Source organism: Achroia grisella, unplaced genomic scaffold (assembly GCF_030625045.1).
Source record: "Achroia grisella isolate CSIRO2021 unplaced genomic scaffold, CSIRO_AGI_Agris_v1 utg1920, whole genome shotgun sequence".
NCBI lineage: Eukaryota > Metazoa > Arthropoda > Insecta > Lepidoptera > Pyralidae > Achroia > Achroia grisella.
Genome location: NW_026712695.1, coordinates 288,195 through 309,290, shown reverse-complemented (window position 1 = coordinate 309,290; position 21,096 = coordinate 288,195). Strand labels below are relative to the sequence as shown.

Genomic DNA, 21,096 nt, shown 5'->3' with positions numbered 1-21,096 from the left:
GTTAATTTACATGATAGTATTCCTTTCTATTAGCACCGCATACAGTTTCCTATTGAAACGACTTTAAGTAAAAAAGAGATATCCATTCTATTTGATTATATTTTTGAGTGTGCCATAAGAGTAGTGTTTTAACTAACAGTATACATTTAATGAGTTTATTTTAATTTGAATTTGTACCAGATAAATTTTAAAAATAATATTAGATAAGTTTGTAATCTGAGCAAATGTTTGTCTCTTTTTGTATTTATATTTTTAAAGGCATGGCAAACCTCAAAAAATGTCAACCTCCTTTGAGTTTCCATTCTTTACTTTTTTTTTGTTATAAGTAATCCGACGAATAAAATAATTATTTTAGCCATACACATTCTTTTAGTTTGTTTTCTCCTGTCAATACCAATTTCTGATGTCTGTCCGAATGAACATCGTTCGGACATTGTAGTAATAGAGAAAACCAACTATACAGATCAAGTATCAGTTTTTAACCCCGCCGTAAAAACAGAGGTGTTATAAGTTTGATGTCTCTGCGTATATATGGATCTACTTGTAATATAATAGTTCCTAAAACGAAAGACCTATCTTTTTCAAGACCTCTCGAGTTAAGAAAACTCCAATAAATTGTAGCTATGAACCAACTTTTTAAAACTATCATTCACTCATAAAAAACATATAATGGATTCATTGGTTTAGGAGCCATTGTTATTAGTTTTATACGTATTTGTTATTCAAATATAACAAACAGTTTAAACGATAAGATATAGCTGGCAGGCAATTATATTTAACGTTTTTTTTTCGACATAGTAGATTTGACGTTGTTATAAAAAATAAGGAAGTATGTACTCAGTTATTTGTGCCAAATAAATTACAGACATAGATCACTAGTTTTTAATATATCTGTTCTTTGTATTTTTATCTATGTATTATACATATGCATTAAAGTAACCTTTAATGAATATGTATAATACAAAAAATATTAATATGAACTTATATTAAAAATTAAAAAGAATAAAGCGTTGTATGCTTTTAAGTCCAATATATTTAACGAGGCATTAATTTCATCTAATATGAAAAACTTAATATCAAGCTATATATTATAACGTATTAAGTATTAATAGTTACCATTTTTACTTTTTTAGTTACATATTTGAGTGGGCCACTATTTTCGCCACATTGTTCTGTCAGTCAATATTCGATTCTATTGTCTAGTCAGTCTTCATTGTAACTTTTATATAGTCACGTTTTTCATTAAAGAAATATTACAGTTCGGCGCAATACAAATATCGATATATTAACAATGGTGTTTGTATTAATTCCGGACAATAGTAATTGGACGGTTGCCGGAATATACTCGTATAATGCCTGACATAAATAAAAAATAAATAATTAAAGGATGTAAATAACAAGCGTTCATATGTCCGAATACTACTTACAATCAAATTTGTACCTTAGTTACACATTACCTAACTCTTACACAAATCTGTACAGGCTTTTTAAATATCATTTAATAACGAACCTACCAGTATAAAAACATCTTTTAGGTTAGGTTATATTCTAGATTATCTCAGGTCTAATTGAGGACTGATTTATTTATTTTAAGTACGAAATAGGTGCAATGTAACTTCGCAAATTTTCGTTATTAGTCGTCGTTTCGTTGTTACTATTAGTACTAACTCGTCGTGAGTTCTAATAATAAAAAATTACGAGCTACTTTATATTCGTAACAAATTTACATATTTAGAATGTTTATATTTATTTGAATATATTCAAAACTATTCAATATTAGCCTTCTTGAACCTTTTACAACTTAAAACTTCATAGTTTTAGTGTTGCAGTATTACGACGTAAATATTTTTATGGCAGAAATAAAGAAACTAAATTATTCGTATTACATGTCCAGACTATGTCAAATATCAAAATATCGTTTAAGACTTTTACCACTGTTCTAAATCAAAATTAAATAAAAATTTCAATTAAATAATAATATTTTTATATGTAGTCAGCTGAACAAAATAACAAGTTTGAAAAATATTCCCATAATAATTAAAGTCACCGACGAACAGACTTACGTATATATATTGTTTTAAATTTGATTCGGTCATCATTTATACGTATTATGTATTAGGAAAAATCATTGAATATTACCATGTTTTATTTATATTTATTGAGTTCCCGATATTTCGGCTGTTTCCTTTCTTGTATACCTACGTATATCTTATAAATATAATTATAATTATGTAAATAATAGGATGTTAAAATCCTTTACCTCTACTTTAATGTGTATTCATTATAATAATATATAATAATAATATTTATCATTCTTATTTATCAATCATGACGACAAGGAAGGGACACTGCCTAGGTATATAAATTCGTTAGCGGCAACTGGTAATAATATAAACTGAAAAAGCCTCCTTTCTACGGTCGTTAATCGTCTTTTACACACAATGGACTATGCAAATCAAACCATTATTCTGAGACAACTTGATCTATTAAATGAACGAAATTGTTTCATTTTATTATGGAACCACTATTTATTAACGATTCAGCCTAAATTAAGTCAATTTCTTCAACAATTGAAGCGTAGAATAAAATATGAAAGTAATATTACTTAACTAGCTATGTCAGATACTCCAATTTCAGTAGCATAAACCTTAGGATTCTGTATCTGAAAATATATATAAATTGAAATCTTTAACCCTATGAGGTTTATAGATATAAAGGAAAATAAGAAGGTTTCATAGCCTCTTATTTTCCTTTATATCTATTAACCTCATAGTGTTAAAGAATAACATAATCTGACTACTGACTATTTAGTCGTAATCCTTAATGCTTAATTTAGTCTCCGTTACCTCCAATTCTTTTCAGTAGGCGGATACTTTGGACTATATTAGTATATATCCTCGTTTCAGGCTCTTCTAATAGGAAGTAGAACTCCGATCATAGATCACACTATAACTAACTTGAAACGTCTTTGTATGGTGGACAATGAAAAAGTATGTTCTATTTGTTAGTAATCATTACGTCCAGTGATAAAAATATATACAGATTCGTCTTTTGTATAAGAATCTTGTTGAATGGGTTTGTTTTATTTATCTTGTAACGGTAGATAAAAGAGACAAAACTCTGAGGAGCGATTAATAAGGAGGTAAACAATACGGTCTGGCAAATTTTAAGCATCACTCCGTTAAAATATATAACCACTATACATATAAACTTTTGTTTTATCTTACACTACAATTCAAGACTGATGGGATTATAAGTCTATATTATATAAATATTTTTTAGGATTTAGGATTCTGTTTTTGTTGGGACATACGTATATGTTACTGCTAATCCAAATTAATTCAGTTCCTCTACTTTGTCCTACAGTCCAATTCAATAAATAGTAAATAAAACACAACATGATGTGTATAAAGTTTGTAACATCATTTTCAATGAAGATATCACTTACTATTAAAATTTTGTTTATACATCGTTTTTAAACAACCAAATCTACCTCTCGATTTGGTACAAACCTATCTCGGATCAAATTCTTAAAGGATTTGTCAAAAAAAGGCATGGTCTCTTCTTCCACAGAACCTTCCTCATATTCTGTGATGTTTGTGATATCGTTAATATCTATAGATGACTATTATTACTTACATAAATTTTTATGCCAATTTTCACAGAAAAGAAGTAAGGTATTTATTTATATTTTATTAATTTAAAACGTAATATTAATGAAAATCGATCTAAAGTTGATAAAACAGTTCTCAGGTCTTTCCGTCATTCACAAAATACACATTAATGTGTTACGTGACGCCATTCCGTAGTTTGGATTTAAGCGCGTAGTGTTTGCACTAGAGATTACGTTATTAAAAGCTTAACATACCGTAACTTGTAGTAACAACTGTAATAATCCCGCTGTTTGATGAAGTCTTATGTTGTCAAATGTTTGTTACTCATAATGTAATTGGAATTGGAATCATCAATTTCAAAATTACACTAAAATGCAGTTCCTGAATGTTTAAAATATCTTTTCACGCTTTAAAATTAGTGACATTAGTTGGTTTAAAAGCAATGTTGGCATTTTTATGTTTTAAACCAACCAATGTAAGGTTGATTATGCTTTTAACTCAATAGAATGTTTAATTTATTAGTAGAAATAAGTATTATTTCTACTAATAAATTAAACATTCTATATATAATATAATATACTAATAATAAAATATACATAAAAATTGCAGTTTATCTATTATATAATCATGTTATAATATGCACATTACTATGGATTACAACATAAATTGGTCATTCATAATATCAAATAACATAACCCGTAGGTATATCTAACAATTGTACACTCATGGTTGAAAAAAGAAGACATCCTATACGTAAATTTTGGATAATTTTCCTTACAGGAAAAACCTTTACCGGATAAAAATGACATTCGTAAAACGCCGTGTATCCACACAACAAGGACGCCGAATAAAATATGGTCTGATTTCATGAAATTTATGGTACTATATATAGGTTATATATATAACGTTATATATAACCTACTGCTCAATCAGAAAAGTTGCCACCGCATTAAATGCCAATACAAAACTTGTTACTTTCTGCCTTTGGCCAAGATTCTCGTCGTCATTAATAAACATGATTCGTGTTACTTGTTGGTACGTCTTAGAATATTAACGATACTTGGACATTAAAACTGTAAAGTACGATTAATTAAAAGTACAGTGTTATATTTCAGAATCATGAATAATCATAAAATCATTATTCATCAATACTATTAGGATATATTAATATTATATATTCTTATATAGTTGATAGTAAATTATTTTACCGCAAAAATAATAATTTTCTGGTAAGCACAATCTTATTGTCTTAAAAAATTTTTCTAAAAAACATTATTATCGTTAACGTACACATTGTAAAATGCCATATGCGTGGATACCTCAGTCACCGTGGTCACCTATTTCTGCTGTCCAGCAGTAAGCAGCTTTATTAGCTATATTTCAGTTGTAGGATGAAAAAAAGGCGTGCAATTATAGGATAAGAAGCATGATATCCTCTTTCCCTATGGAATAGCAAGGTATGAGTCATTAGAGAAATAGCGATCGATGGTCTGTGGTTGACAATGCCAAAAAATAAAAAAAGTAAATTTCTTACTGAAAGAACTGTAACAGTTAACAGTATAAGCTATGGTAGGTTATATGAATTGAAAGATTACGAGTAACTGGCGTTGTGAGTATACTGTTAGAAAGGATAAAAAATGGTTATGACCGAAAATAATTATGTTTTGTATGGGTATAAAATTTCGAAACATATTATGGCCATAAAATTGTAAGACAACGAAGATAGACTTTTATGATTGTGCAGTCTTTCCGTCAGTAGCAGTTTCGTATCAATATAATTTAGGTACCTACAACTGTACACACGCTAATTTAAATAGCGATAGACAAAATGATCAACGGTGCATTAAGTGGATAGTAATTTATTTATTTTTATTTAAAAGAGATTTAATTTAAAGCATTGCGTCGTTGTCGACGTTGTTAACATCAAATAGATAATAAAAGTTATACATTATATTATAGTTATACTTTGGATGATCTTTATTGTATAATAAAAAATGTTCCTATATATTCACTACCGAATGCAGAGTTATAAATATAAATTTAAATCTTGATTGTGGATATACTAAATATATTGTATGTTAACTGAAAAACTAAGTTTTAAGGATATAGCGGGACTCAACCAGTTGGTAAATACTTTAACCTTTGAGTTTTGTATACGAGTGTATATTCTAAGAAACTGTATTATTTGCAAGGCAAAGTCCCAAGTCCGTCCCAAGCAAACTAACAGGTTTGAAGTACAATAATTTATTATATCAACAATGTAACATGGACGCCTTAGCTATTTTTGTTATTTATGTTTATGTAGTACCTATCTTAATATAGAAATGAATTATATATGGATAGAATGTTATTATCTAACCAAAAAAATATATGTATATTTCTTTATAAAATATCGTAAAATTATATATAATACATAGTACTCACGAACTCTAGAAATGATACTTTGCTGCTTTTGCTGACTATGATCTTACCTTTTTCTGATATTTTCCATTTTATTGGTGGTAAGCCTTATGATGCATAAAAAACTATCTCGTAAAAAGAAGTAAATTGATGTTATCAATATGCTATATGATGATATAGTATTTTCTTAACTCTGGATTCGATCCCAACATATATTCGTACCTTTAGGAGATTTCTTTATACAGTAAGTAATTATAAAAAAAGTAAAAAGCATCACATTGTGCTCTATGATGCCGGTGATTCCATTAATTAGACTGTTATTATTGTATCTTATTTTTGTTGTAAAGAAAAGCACTGCTACAAATAATAAAATACTTTAATTGTACCACTACACTACCCCTTATAAAGTAAAAATACAAATGTACAAAGATATAGAATTAGAATTGCTATTGCTGTACTGTACTGAAACTAACGCTTGAAATAATGTTAATTGCTGATATTTTATCATGTTTATTGCTGATATTTTTTCTTTTATATAACTCGCATGGCAAACATGCTGACAGCTTTCCTCATGGTAAGTGGCAACTCTCTCATGAACAGCACCACATCCATCATATCACTACGAGACGCACGGGGTACAACTCATACGTTGCCATTGCGAAGGACTAAGGTGTTATTACTCTTATGACTACCTGACTTGTACACTATGTTATGCACACTTTATGAATTTTTGCATGCATTTGAGTAAACAAATAACATCTTTTCCAATATTATTACTGCTGTAGTCAATATGTGCATATAAAATTTAGCCAACTTCGAGTGTAAATCGCGTTGGACAGCGTCATTTTTTTATAATATTCAAGAGATGAAATTTTTACTACTTCCCTTACTCTCATCATTGCAATTCACTTTATGTGTGAATTGAACACATAAAACTTTTAGCACTCGCAAACAATTCTAAATGAAATAAGCTCATATGTTCTAGATCGCTTTGTGAAATTAGTTCTCTCTCGTTGTTTACATAGTTGCTAAAATGGATTGGTATAGTATTATTTTACTTTATTCATTTGTAATAAACAATTATAGAAAGACAGGATAAAAGTTATTAAGTGATAAAGTTTTATATGATTCCCATAGGCATAGACCAATTCTTTTATCTATCTTATTTATTTTTACTCTAGACTTATACATGTATAATATTTATAGTGACAATATATATTGATCATACCTATTAAAAAATAAATACGTTGTATAGATACTAGTGCCCATAAATTTTATACTTAATTTTCTTTATGTTTAGACTCTATAAACAAGTACCATTCAAATGCATTCTTAAATATTGTTTATAAAGAGACTATATACCGTTTTTCCCGAGATAGATTATGCAGAAAGCGTTTCCTTGAGTACCTGACTAGTCTCACCTATTTTAGTCGACAATCTGCTTGCTTTGTAAGCTGGCTTGGTTGAAGGATGAAAGGCAGTAAAATTGCAGAATATATATAAGTGATGTTTATAGTATTATGTGTATATAGGCGATGGTTACCATTTACTACGTTATTGAAATGGCGAGTTATTTGTCTTTTCAATAACACAAAAAAACTGGTCACAGTTTTGTTTGACTAATCTATCAAGGATCAACCTTATGACTAGAAGCTGAAGCTTTAACTTAAAATTTTCAATAGAGGTTTCAATGAATTTTTCAGTAGTGATATTGGATTTTAAAAAAACTTAATACGATCTATAAATATTTCACAAACTAATTTATTTATACTCACTGTCATATTGAGAAGACAAGCCTTGCGCTTTGGAGACAGGTAATGTTGTGATTGCGGCGAATCCACAGAGGGCCAACACGATCGCACAACTCCGAGACATGGCTGTAAGAAAAGAATTATCAGTTGTAATAGGCACACTACGTAAGTAAGTACAAATATGAAAAATTAGCTATTACCCGTCTGAACAAAATATTTCGTCCTATATCTAAACCCCTGCTAGTACCTATTTTTTTTTTTTAAATAAAAGATAGATTACTTTCGTCTTTATAATACAATATATTTTCATGTTAAGATTTGTTTCGCCGTTTAGTAGTAAAATGTACATAGGTAAATTTATAGCCTATCTATTATTCTGATGTATAAGCTATAATACTGTAATAATAATAATAATATGTATTATTATCTTATCCATGAAAATAAGCTTTCTCAAAATCCATTGAATAGTGAAAGAGTAACAAATATCTAACTATACTCACAAACTTTTGTGTTTATAATATTAGTAAGATACACTAACTTTATTAAATTTGTGAATTTGAGATTTATTGAGTTATTTAAAAAAATAGTAAAATTAATAAAAAAATAGTAGCATTAGTAATATCTTGCAATGCAACTAGCATTGCAAGATATTACTAATTCTATTGTATCTTTTTGAAAAAATATGGGCCATATATTTTTAAATATCTAAATTAATCTCAAATTACTATTTCATTTGCGTAAAAAAATTTTATAACCAGTTTTAGACAGGTCATGTTTATTATTTAACAACTAGTTTCTAACCACGGTGGAGTTCATGACAGGGATATATTAATTGATTAAGATAAAATATAATTCATTTTCTATTCCATTCCAAAACTATGACTATAAACGACTTTTAAGTTGTTGTGTTGTATCAGAACATACAAACGTAATTAACATGTACAGTTTTATTTATATTATGATGTTTTGCGTGGAGCAACTAGAGTGATTTCATTTAAACAAATATTTGCTATCGGCCTTCACAAAAATAGATATGGAAATTGCCATTTACAAAGCCTACACAAATAAATTGTTGCTGAAAAGACTTGAAAATGCTGACCTTGAAAAATTCCCTTTCTTTATTGTGATTTATATTTAGAAATTGGGCATGTTTAATTACACATATGTAGGTATGTTATAATTAAATATGAATATTACCGTCAAAACTCCTTCAAAATTCGTAAAAAGAAATTGTTCGTTTCTGAGTTATTATATTTGTTTTATTTATAATATCATCACCGCTGACTCTACATATTTCGTAGCGTCGTAGATTCGTAGCTCGTACGTTCAACAAGTAGGTTAATGTGCAGTAGGTAGCCGTGCGATACGCAGCGTGACACACGGCAATTGTGACGTCATCAATCACGCTTATCATCAGACGAGTGACAATGTCACGTCACATGGGTCTGTAACCTCGCCTCTTTGCTAACTTTAACGTGAATCTTTAAAGATATATTAGGTATTTCATAAAGATTACACAAATGGTATATAAATTGACTACCTACGCTAAAATAAAAGCTACCGCTATTCATTGGTCTGACTAATCACAAAATCTTGAAAACCACTTAACCTACGAAACTAAGAAGGCGGGTAAATTACCTTAGACATTCAGTAAGAAGGGGTTTTTGGATATTTCGACAGGAAAAGCGGTCGAAAAACGCCTTTTTACATGAATTACAATGGGATTTGCTTTGTGTTGTCCGTCAAGTTTAATAAGGCTTCTCGCGTTGACGGTAGTGGATTATACAAACCAAACCTTATTATAATATACAAAGCAGCGTTTTTAGATACATATAATATGTTATGTGTTGGCGTAATTGAAGAAAACGTTTATTAATTTTGCAGCTATTACTCAATGGAATTGTAATTTGTAGGACATTGTAATCTACTGTTTTTGTATTCATATTAAATAGAATGTACGGAATTTATAGTTATATGTAAATACTTTAACTATTTCAATAAAATAAAAATTGCTAAAAAACGTTAGTCAGGACTATTTAAATATGGGCGGATATATAATAACAGATATATCTTATCAACATAGTAATTTTCTAATTAAGTTAATTATTATTACAAAATATTTATTAACAAATTAGATTTGGACGTATCTAATTTGTTATAAAACTGTTACTTTTTTTCGTTACAAAAATAAAACATTTGATATCCTATACTAAACCGCTTTCGATAATTCTTAAATCAATGAAAACTATTCAAATACTAGTAGCAGCAAGACGTCTGCTAAGTTATCTGCCTTTCCATCCCTCACATTTTGAGGGAATCTAAAATTAAATTTTCGTTATAGCTTAATAACGGAAAACAATAAAAAAAAATGATAACGCGTATTTATTATATATACAAGTACTGTATGCATTACACTAGCGTTGGCCCCAAACATTTCTCCACTTTCGACACGAATACCTATCTTTTTCATACAAATTCAAATATCCCATTTCTTACGATATGGTATTGAATTTACGGAGACGTCAATACATCACGGAATTCTACTAAAACTTATGCGGCACTCTCTTGATCGAATTTTTAACTAACCGAATAACTTAATACTACTGTATACTTATAGACTTTCTTCATATTTTTATAATGATGAACTTCGATAGTAGAGAAGTCAAAGAATTATTTTTGTATGTTGTGGTTTAAGTTTAATTCCTATGTACCGTAAAACTGTGCTATTTTGTTTTTTTTTAATGCCTGCGAGCACGTACAATTTCCATTGCATATCGAATACTTATTGAAATGCGGTTTCAATTAATACTTGCGTTCAAATGAAAACTAAGAAAATACTAACTTATTTTATAATAAGGATCTATCCTTAGTATTAATTCATAACTAATAATAATACAATCTTAGAAAGTACATTTTAATATTGCTCCATCGTCACTTCGATTCTATAACTTTTATATCTAAAAAGAGGTAGAAGAATAAACTTCGTTTCTACTGTGGAACGTCGCGTCATGCAGATAAAGTTTCATCGTGAATCTTCACAAATAAAACGTCGTTAACCATGAATGCAATGACATACCATAACAGATATTTACACGTCTCAGCTGAATCAATAAATATAATGATTGTCAACGTAATGTTTGAATATTTCCTACAAAATGGGAGGACCAACATTTATTATAGACCTACACGTGGGGACGTAGATAGACGTTTGTTTTTGCTGATATTTTCTTATTTATAAACACTACTACTGAATAATCAGTGCATACTGACTATTTTTACTACTACTACATGTATTTACCGACGAATAATCTCTGTAATGCGATGAAGGATTGGTACAATTCGTGTGATTTCCCTAAAGAATAAAAAGATGATATGTGGTCCACGTTGGATTTACATTTTTTATTGCTCACTAAAAATTGTGTGAGACCTCATACTGATAAAATTTTTTTGGTATTTCTGATGATGGTAATGATAAAATTATTACAATGCCACGCTGGCAGATGGTCAGTGAAGGATTGATATGAAATCTTGGCCTATCTTGACAAATTCATATAGATTTTTTTTTAATCGTAGTATATAATCTTTTATTTATGTATTACAAGATATCTGCATATATGAAGGTAGTGCTTTTTTATGGAAATATATGATATCATACGTTTATTTTACTTTTAGTCTATGTACATTATTTTACGTTCATAATATTTGGGTTTCAGAGTTTCTCACAAAGAATTATCATTCATATCAGTTGTTGTTTTCAAGTTTCCGGCGAAAGGAAACAATATTTAAATGCTGATATTATGGGTTTATGTGTTTGTTAAATCTATTATGGGTTTTGAAACTTTTGTATCCAGTGGTATATATGTTTTAAATATTGACTTTCTTAAATATTTGTAAACATCCGTAAAACCCTTTAATTACATCAAATTTTTGTTTACACAATAAATCAATATTAATAATATCCTATCCAAACAAAGTCTAATGTTTATTAAATAAATATTAAAGTTCGACTGTAATTGTAGAAATCTAAGTATCCCAAGTAGACATGTAGTACATTTATTGAATAATTAAAATGTGAAACGAAATGTTCACTCATGTTTAATAATTGTATGCAAAACAATGCATCAGAAGAAACTAAACGGACTATATGAAACACACTTGTTAAGGAATCTACCTTGATGGTTAGTGATTAGTTACATGTACAGTAGAAATGGATAGTACTTGTACTTAGCTGTCTTCTTTTAACTAACTACGTAAATTCTAACATAATATTATGTAAGTCTATGTTTCTACTGGTAAGACTATTTTATTATTTAAGTCAATTAAAATAGTAACATTCGCTTACACGAACAGAAACCGCCAATTTGTGACATCCATCGCAACCAAGTTGTTTCTGTTCCTAAGGACGAAGATACAAGGAAGTATTATGTTTTCATACCATGTGATTTGCCCTCTAATACAAAGTGAACTTATTGGCGTTAGAAATACGACCAGGCTTAACGCGAAACGAAATGTAAATTCATTCAGTCAGTTTCGTCTTTTAAACATCATTTTAAAAAATATTTACTTAAAGTACAAAAATCTTAAACGTGGCAAATAAATACAGTAGTCATATAAATAAATAAATATATTCAAGCTATATTATATTACAAAAAGGTCTTTCTATCAACACTTTTTTATCCTTATATATTTTTCTTCTATTTATCACACATACTTATAATTCATCCATTTAACTGATTCTTCATTTTAGATATTTAAATTCATCACGAATGCTATTTCTTTTTTTTCAAGTGGCTCCACTGAAAATCAGCGCTGTAGTGACACGCTGCGGCACCAGCTGAGTGGAGGCCTTTTCAGCATAAACGATTATTAGTATTTAAGTTTTCTTTTTTACTCTGTACTCTTTTTTATGCTGAATAAATGATTATTATTATTATTCTTTATTTTTTGTCAGCTTTTGCTGGTTTTCTCCACACTTACGTTTACAATACTTATTATTATTATTAAATAACAATGTACAGAATAACAAAAAACGATACTGATCATAATTATAACTAAAATTAAATACTACAAATTGCTTACTTGTTTTACTTATTAAAAGTTCCACTTGAGATGTTGTTCCATTTTCATTATTAGCAAATTTCCGCCCATGATATATTTTAATTTTAACTTAAGTAACTAACTACCTATTAATGGTGACATTAGTCAAAGTGAGCCAGATCACTATCAAAAGTCAACTGGGACCGCTTTAAATATACATTTCTCAATTGCAATATCTAAATGTTGTCCAACTTTTAATTGACGATAACGAAATTGAACTCCAAGTCCAACTGTCTAGAGGCCATGTACTTAGTTCCAGTGAACAGAAAATTTGTGATAATTTATCCATTTGCTTATTACATTTTGTAAAGTTAACATTTGAGAACAAAATATTATCTCCAAGAAAATATATAATAAAAGGAAAACTGAAATTTTATTTTGAGGTACTTCACTAGAGCAATTTGAAATTTCCGTAGTTGTTATTACGCATAAAAATATAATTACAAAAAATATTTTTTTGGACTGAATAAATTATTTGATGACTAATTTCTGTCATCAATTATGCAAATTAATAAGTCATTACTATATTCGAAGAATGGTTTATTATTTGGTATTTACCTCACAAACCTAGACTTCATATTTTCCGAAACAGACCGCAATGGTACTAATAACCATAAATTATTTGTGTGATCGTCAATAGGCAATCAGGGCACTGTTGACTTAAGAGAGTTCTCAGGAACACATTCCATTCAATAGGAATCATGACTATCGTTTCAATAGTTAGCAATATATCTCCATGCGGCACCCCTCTGAAAACTATTGTAGTTCATGAAAATACGTAACTGTAGCAAGGACAGCCGAGGGGCAGAAAATAATATAGATATCACAGCATATGTCAATACTTGCAAATCACCGTATATCCACAACGTAAAAACAAAACTAGGACATTCTGGTCATCGCCAGAGTTTTATAATTTTCGTTATCACGGTTGAGGTCAACCATCGTATCGTCACGTCATCAATCACTACTTTATCCCGACATCTTTTCACAGTATCTCTAATGGATCCTGACGCTTTAATAAAATAACTTCTTCTGACTTCCATTTCTATGACATTATGAAAAAAATATAATTCCAAATGCGAGTCTCATTCATTAATGTCATCCTTCCTTTATGTGCTGATAAAAATCGCTGTAATATCTAAGTACTTTAATATTTTTTAAATAGTAATTCATTAATGGAAAAGTAGACTTATTTAATTTCTTTAGAAGAATATAACTCAGAAAAAATCTATCAAAGAATGGAATATAATATATTTCAATAATACCAAGATATGTATTCGAATTATTGCCCATAAGAATGTAAGAAGTCTACCTATAGTCTAAATGGCTTAAATTTGTAATACTTTCATAGAAAGATTTTTGATATTGGTAGTATTGTTAGTAGTAGTCAATTAATTTGTGACTTAAAGAGATATTAACCTAATAGATTTATTATAAACTATGACGGTGAAAATCAACCATACGACTAATCTGACCATAAATGACGGTTGCCTATGGATGCCTGAAACATCAGATGTAGAGAAATTTGAAACTCTTATTTGTTTGCACCAGATACAACTTGATGTGTATTCAAATTTTTGTACGGTGTACAAAAACCATTAAATATCTGTTATAACATTCGAAATTTTTTAGTGTATAAATAGGACGTAAACTATTATGTTATTTTATTATGTAAATTTGAAAGAGTTTTACTCAACTATTTTATTGTAAAGGAACCTTGATAATTTTGTTAGATAAATTATGTAGCTCAAGTTATTTTTGGCGTGTAAACGTCATTCTCTATTGTCACCAAATACAAGAGGCGTTGAAACTTTGGTTTAATTTTTGCTGTTTCATGCTTTTTTAACCTACAAAATCAAAAGCATTCAAGGGAATGCTTTTGTATGTTTTCTGGAAAAGTTTAGCTGCTTGACCTAACAAAATGTATTGAGTTATTTTTAAAATTAGTTTGCATATTAGTTGTAATTGTAAACTATTTATACTGTTAACTGAAAACCGCTCTGATCTAGAAAATAGGCCACGTATCAAAAATAGTGATGTTTATATCTGCATTATGGAGGCATAAATATATACTAGAATATTCGAACTCGAAAATTGATCTAATTGCATTATTATACGTAGTAGCAAAACTTTCTGCACCAAATGTTAATAATAGTTAATAGCAATAATAATTTAGCAATTTACGCAGCTTTCCTCCAGAACATATTTCACATTGTAATTGTAACTTATTTAAAAGTGCCAAACAAATGATTATAATCGTAGGTAACTTGAAATACATGTAAAAAACAATATATCAAATAGTACAAACATATACAAAATAACCATCAAATATATATTCTCTTTTCAGCAGTCGGTTGAAAATATTGCCATCGGTTGTACGTAATTAATTTTAATCATATTTTAAGCTTCACTTGTTTGATGTGTAAAGTTCGATGAACCCCTTTTAATTTACCTTTCTCAGGCTTCGTATCCTAACTCATTCTTTGGAAAATACGCATCCCTATATTCATAATAGAAATTATGGGGTCCGGAGGCATACGGGTACTTAGTCCTCGGTAATAACATATTAGGTCTAAAGGCGTTACAGTGTTTATTGTAATGACAACAGCTCAGGTACGTAGACAATAAGTATCACTTTTGTGAGCCGATAGCTTGTTTATCATTCTAATTACATAACAGATGTATATATAAATATTTCAGTATAGGACTAATAAAGTATCGAATAAATAAATGTTCCCAAAATATCAGCTATCAAAATCTTTTTATGCAAAACCTACGGCTTGTGAAATTTTCAAGGACACAGTTCCATGTTCTCTAAGTATTATTTATAGATATTTTTGATAGTATGTTATTTTAATATTCAAACAACTTTGAGATGTTACAAGTTATCGATGTGAATTGGATAAGGCAACATGATCAACGTTTTACATTAGTTATATTTTCATTAACAATATGTCTTTTATAATTACATAATAAATTACATTTTCCCAAAAAATAATATATCTTTAGCTCATTCCAATGAACAATCCAAGACAGTACAAAAAATTTAAATAAAATGTACAAGACATTGAAATTATAATTAATTACGAATATACGAACGGAATATTTGCCCCAAAATTTCGATTGAAAGTGTTGCCTTCGCGTTTGTGTGGAGGGAAAGGAAGATATTTGAATAGAGATCGAACAAATACTGAAGAATTCGTACTTCGTATTTATTACTACCTACATCGTTATTGCATACAATTTTATTACGTGGACATAATACTCTTAATCTTAATAAATCTTATGAATATAGCATAAAGTTTAATTTTATCAGGTACACAATACGAAAGTTTATAATACAGTACAAACTTGTCATAAAACTTTCCAACAGAAATTCCCGAGTTCGTGTTTATTTCAAATTCCATTATTGCAACAATAACTGGAATTAATTCATGGATACAATGTCTTAATGTATTCAAACTTTATTACATTCTTAATATGAAGTATCTCTAGCTCTAGAATAAATGTAAAATGCGGGCTCTTAACAAGGAGTAAAGTACGTATATCTTTGTCTGACAAGAATCCGCTGACAGTTGTAACAAAATTAGTAATATACAAACAAGTGAATAAATCATACGGATATGGATCATATTAATTAAAACGGCGTGTCCAAGATCCATTTATTTTACAGCTTACACAACACAAAGTAACCCCATCATATTATATGTATTATCTTTTAATTCATTCAAATACGGGAATCTAAAGGTCCATCAAACCTATTAATTACTATAGTATGGTTTACAGCTTTACTTATTCGTATACCAAATATAAAAAGCGAAATTGTCTAACTGCACAGCTGAAATTGCTAGTGAAACATAATTTCCCACAGACATTACTTATGTACAATATTTTTTCTATATTCCCACGGGAAAGAAGTAAAAATGGGGATCTAGTACTACGTATATTACCATTGCTTATCTACGATGATATGTATAAATATAATCATCTCGGTATCATATCACGTACGAGTATACTCGTAGTTTTATTTTATTATTTACTTTTTTGTCCAGAAATTTCCTTAATAAGAGTCTATTTTTCGATATGAAATTCTTACATAATACTTATATCCTGTTTCATCTAAAAGGTTAAAGGATTGATTGAAAAAGGAACATTACAGATGGTATTTTAGCTTAGAAGGGGGTTTGCTTTCAATAAATAGTTTTCATCAAAGGAATGGCAGTAGCATATAAAAATTTTCATATAAAGTTATTTTCGTCATCTATTTTTATCTACTATATTTGTGGTAGGTATAATGAAATATTCTAAACATACTATAAACAAACATAATTAATTACAGAGTAAATACAACGTGTAATATAAAACAAATCACATAGGTCAATTCTAGCTGAAAATACGTAATGTGTACATTTGAATTGTTACGGTCACTACACTGTTGACATTTAATAATACAATGGTGAGAGAGTTTTATATTTACAAATAAATTGTTTTGAGTAGAGTATATTATAAAAAAACTATATAAAATATACTATATAAATCAATTGTATTATAGGAAGTGTCTATTTATAGAAATGAAACTGCTGTAACATACAATTTCGTGAGACACCGTTTCGATTTTAACGTTCAGGTATAGGTAATGGCTGGCTCGTAGGGGTTAATTCATGGCCCTTCTTTGATCTGTGGTGCGGCTAATTGGAACTCCAGGTTGGGCGGTGCGGCACCAATGTGCACTATGCTTAACACTATATATGTTTCGCGATCATTTACCAAATGGATCAATTTTTTAACTTGAAGTGTTGCAGTACTGGGTAAAAGCTAGAGCTTTCCGCGCTTGTAGATAAATTTGTAGGTAATAGATCGATATAATAATCTATATTTAAATAAACTTTATATAAAGTTTTAGTTAGTAGTAGTTTAGTTTATTTATTCTACCACTCATTCGGAACGTTAATTCATTACAAGAAGGAATAGGAAAAATTTCCGAGTTGTTCTTATAAAGAAGTACATATACCAAAATAATCTAAAACAAGCTTAATGTTCCCCTCAGTTTAGGAATATTATAAAAATACAACAATTATTACTAACAATTACGTTAAAAAATACTAAATATTACTAAACTGGATTTTCGTAGGTATGAAAATCCAGTATGGTATAGATAAAAGTCTAGATCTGGAATTTGTGAAAAACACCGTTTGTTGCAATTTGTAATATATATTCTGATGGAATGTTGCAACTGCCATCTATTTGAATAATTCGACAGACTCTTCACGATTAATCCTGTCATAGTAAACGTAAAGAGTATCAAAGTGTACGTAATACCAATGTTCAACTGAGAGCAAGTTGCCTAATAATGAATATGATAATTATGATTCGTTATTAACATGGATCAGATAATTTGTAGAACACTATACTTTCTCTTAAGTTATTCTCATTATATGAAGATGGTTCGCCTACCCTTAAAAGCCACCATATTTCGTGAAGCCATTATGCTTTGCGTACATTATTTACAAGGAAAAGTTTAGTAAAGGGCAAAAGATTATTTAACAAAAACTACTATTAACTTAAGTGTTAGCAGCCTAGATATATCGTACCTATCTGAATTTTTAAATACGTGTACATAACGTACATCACATACCCTATACTTTTTACTCTTACTCACTCAGATAACTGGGCATTACATTACTAGTGTTGAAATTTTTATTTAATCTATTAAATTAATAATAGACCGAAGTATCTCTACATGTGGGCAGTAAGAAGTTTTAAAGTATTAAACTCCTGTTTCTCGTTTCGACGTTATTGATATTAATGGTATATTAACATTTTCTTATTATAGGTTATAATTTTTGCCTTTCATTGTTTATTTTGTTTTTTTTATATTATTATTGGTTGCTAAGTACGTAAAGGTTAAATATATATAATTTTGTGTAGAGACACGGGCAATTAACGAGAGCAAAAAATAATTCCGATCTATAGACCCGAAACACCACGGCTGACCTCTCCCCGTGAACTCTTCATCTATAATAAGAACATTCTCTCATTGTCCGATTAAAATTTTGCAGCTGTAGCGTACGTATAGACTGTGCTGAGTGTGATTTTTAGATTTGTTCGTATTATTGCTTATTAGCAGACTATTAAATATTATTATTATATAAAATCTCTAATAATAATTCAATACAATCATTGCGTAATAGAACCATTTAACTTAGTAATAGATAATCCCAATACACCTAAGCTATAATATTTTAATTCTCAAGACATGCATTGTTTTATTTCATATCTAAATGTATCATAAATCTATGTGTATATAAATCTATCTTTCATATTTAATATCTAAATATGTGTACAGGAATTATCATCAATATGGTTATTAAGTATAAATTATTACAGACATACATACGCGACACTCCAGCTTTAATATAAAGATTTAATTAATTTTTCTCATTTAGATTAACTACATATTACATATAAATATAAGGTATTACATAACATATACCTGCACATAGCAATTAAAATAAATTGTAAATTACTCCGAAACCATATATATAGAAAGCGCGCAGTCTGAATTGCAGGACATTTAAAAATCATTTCCTTTCGGTGTAGAAATGGTAAAGAATATTACTTGATAAAGTTATATTATAAATGGGAACCATATATTAACTCTGCAATATTTGTATTGTATCTTTAAATTATTTCTTACAAAAGTATATAACAAAAGATACAACTATTAATATAATGACCACTTAGTCTAGAATAATATTTCGGTATTCACTCAGTGTACACTAAAAAGTTAAATTCAGTAATAAAGTAATTAATTTGTGAATGGTTGATTAAAAAAATACAATGCTAAGGCAAATAATAACTCGAACAGAGCTTACGCTTGTTCATTCTGTCATTCTATTTCTTGTATCAGGATTGACTTTTACAATTTGAACGTCGAATTGTCATTCTATAATAGTGCTGTAGGGATACAGGGCATGAGGCAGGGAATTGTTCTCCTGTTTTGAAACAAACGTCTCAGTGGTGTATTGTTGGCCATCGACATCGTGGTACTCCGCTCAACTCTTAACTTTAATTGGTTCCTAGTTGACTTATTCCGGCATGTCCCACTAATAATTGGTTATTGGAACTTGACTTGTTACTGGTAAAACAAATTGCTACTTGTATTTATGGACAATTTGTACGAAATATTAGCTTAAAAAATTGTTGAGTAGATTTAGCTACTTAAGCAATAAATTTTGTGTTCAACATTCTTGATCCCATATTAATGTTAAATAATTTTATAAATTTAAAAGTTCTTAAATTCGTAATTATGTAGTTATTGTAATAGGAATAATAAACATACTGATCGCTACTCTGATGGAAAACGGTATCGTAACCTAACATACATATCTTACGCTGGTTAAATCTAGTAGTTTCTAATTATACATTTTATTTAGGTAATTTTTATTAGATATGATGTTATGTACCTATTTATTTATATTGAATTAGTTTGGATGAAAATTAACTTAGAAATTGAATCTGAAACTTTGCATGTAGTCTGTAATGTTGTGAACTATTTTCTACGGATCAAGTCTCGTACATTATGTATTAGGTCAATAATTTGTCTACATGAGTATAAAATTATTTTGTCTCTAGGTCACACGCAACTTGGGTTATAGTTTTACATTTCTATAATGACTAATCACTAAGTACTATATGTACAACTGTAACATAAAATTGTGTATCTCGTTCTTTATATATAGGTACTTTATTTTCATAGTATTTATTCAAAAGAATAATATCGATTTTATATCTACTAGAACAAAGTACTGGGTACAATATTGACAGTACATGGAGCCGTACCAGTGAATCACGAAGTTACCATGCTTTTGTATTGATTAAATTATGAACTATTCTTAAAACTTAATTTGTATAGTGGGTATGCCTACTTGGTTCAATCAGAAATTTACAAAGAGATAGTTGTAGTATTGCATGTGTAACTATAAAAAAATCCTACATTTTAATGTGATTAAAACAATTGAGTATTTGTGTAATTGGTAGGTACATCTAAATAATCTATATTGATATTGAACTTATATTTTCGATATTTTGTAAGAGTATTGTACATTATGGTATAGCAAACAAGAGGGTAAACATAAATACGAGGATATCTACGATTCCAATCACGTTTTTCCGGAAAACACAGTATAACGAAGCTCTTTCATAAGGGAAATTGTAAAAAGTGCAAAAAACTT

General features: G+C 28.9%; 1 protein-coding gene across 1 annotated transcript in view; it reads right to left on the bottom strand.

Annotated features, from left to right (window-relative positions):
* Window positions 1-21,096, bottom strand: part of LOC131841715 (short neuropeptide F) — a 79,214-nt gene that overhangs the window by 19,679 nt on the left and 38,439 nt on the right. Inside the window, exon 3 of the mRNA XM_059190032.1 lies at window positions 7,790-7,891. Coding sequence (XP_059046015.1) covers window positions 7,790-7,889 — 100 coding nt within the window. The 5' untranslated portion in view covers window positions 7,890-7,891. The remainder of the gene's footprint in view (window positions 1-7,789; window positions 7,892-21,096) is intronic.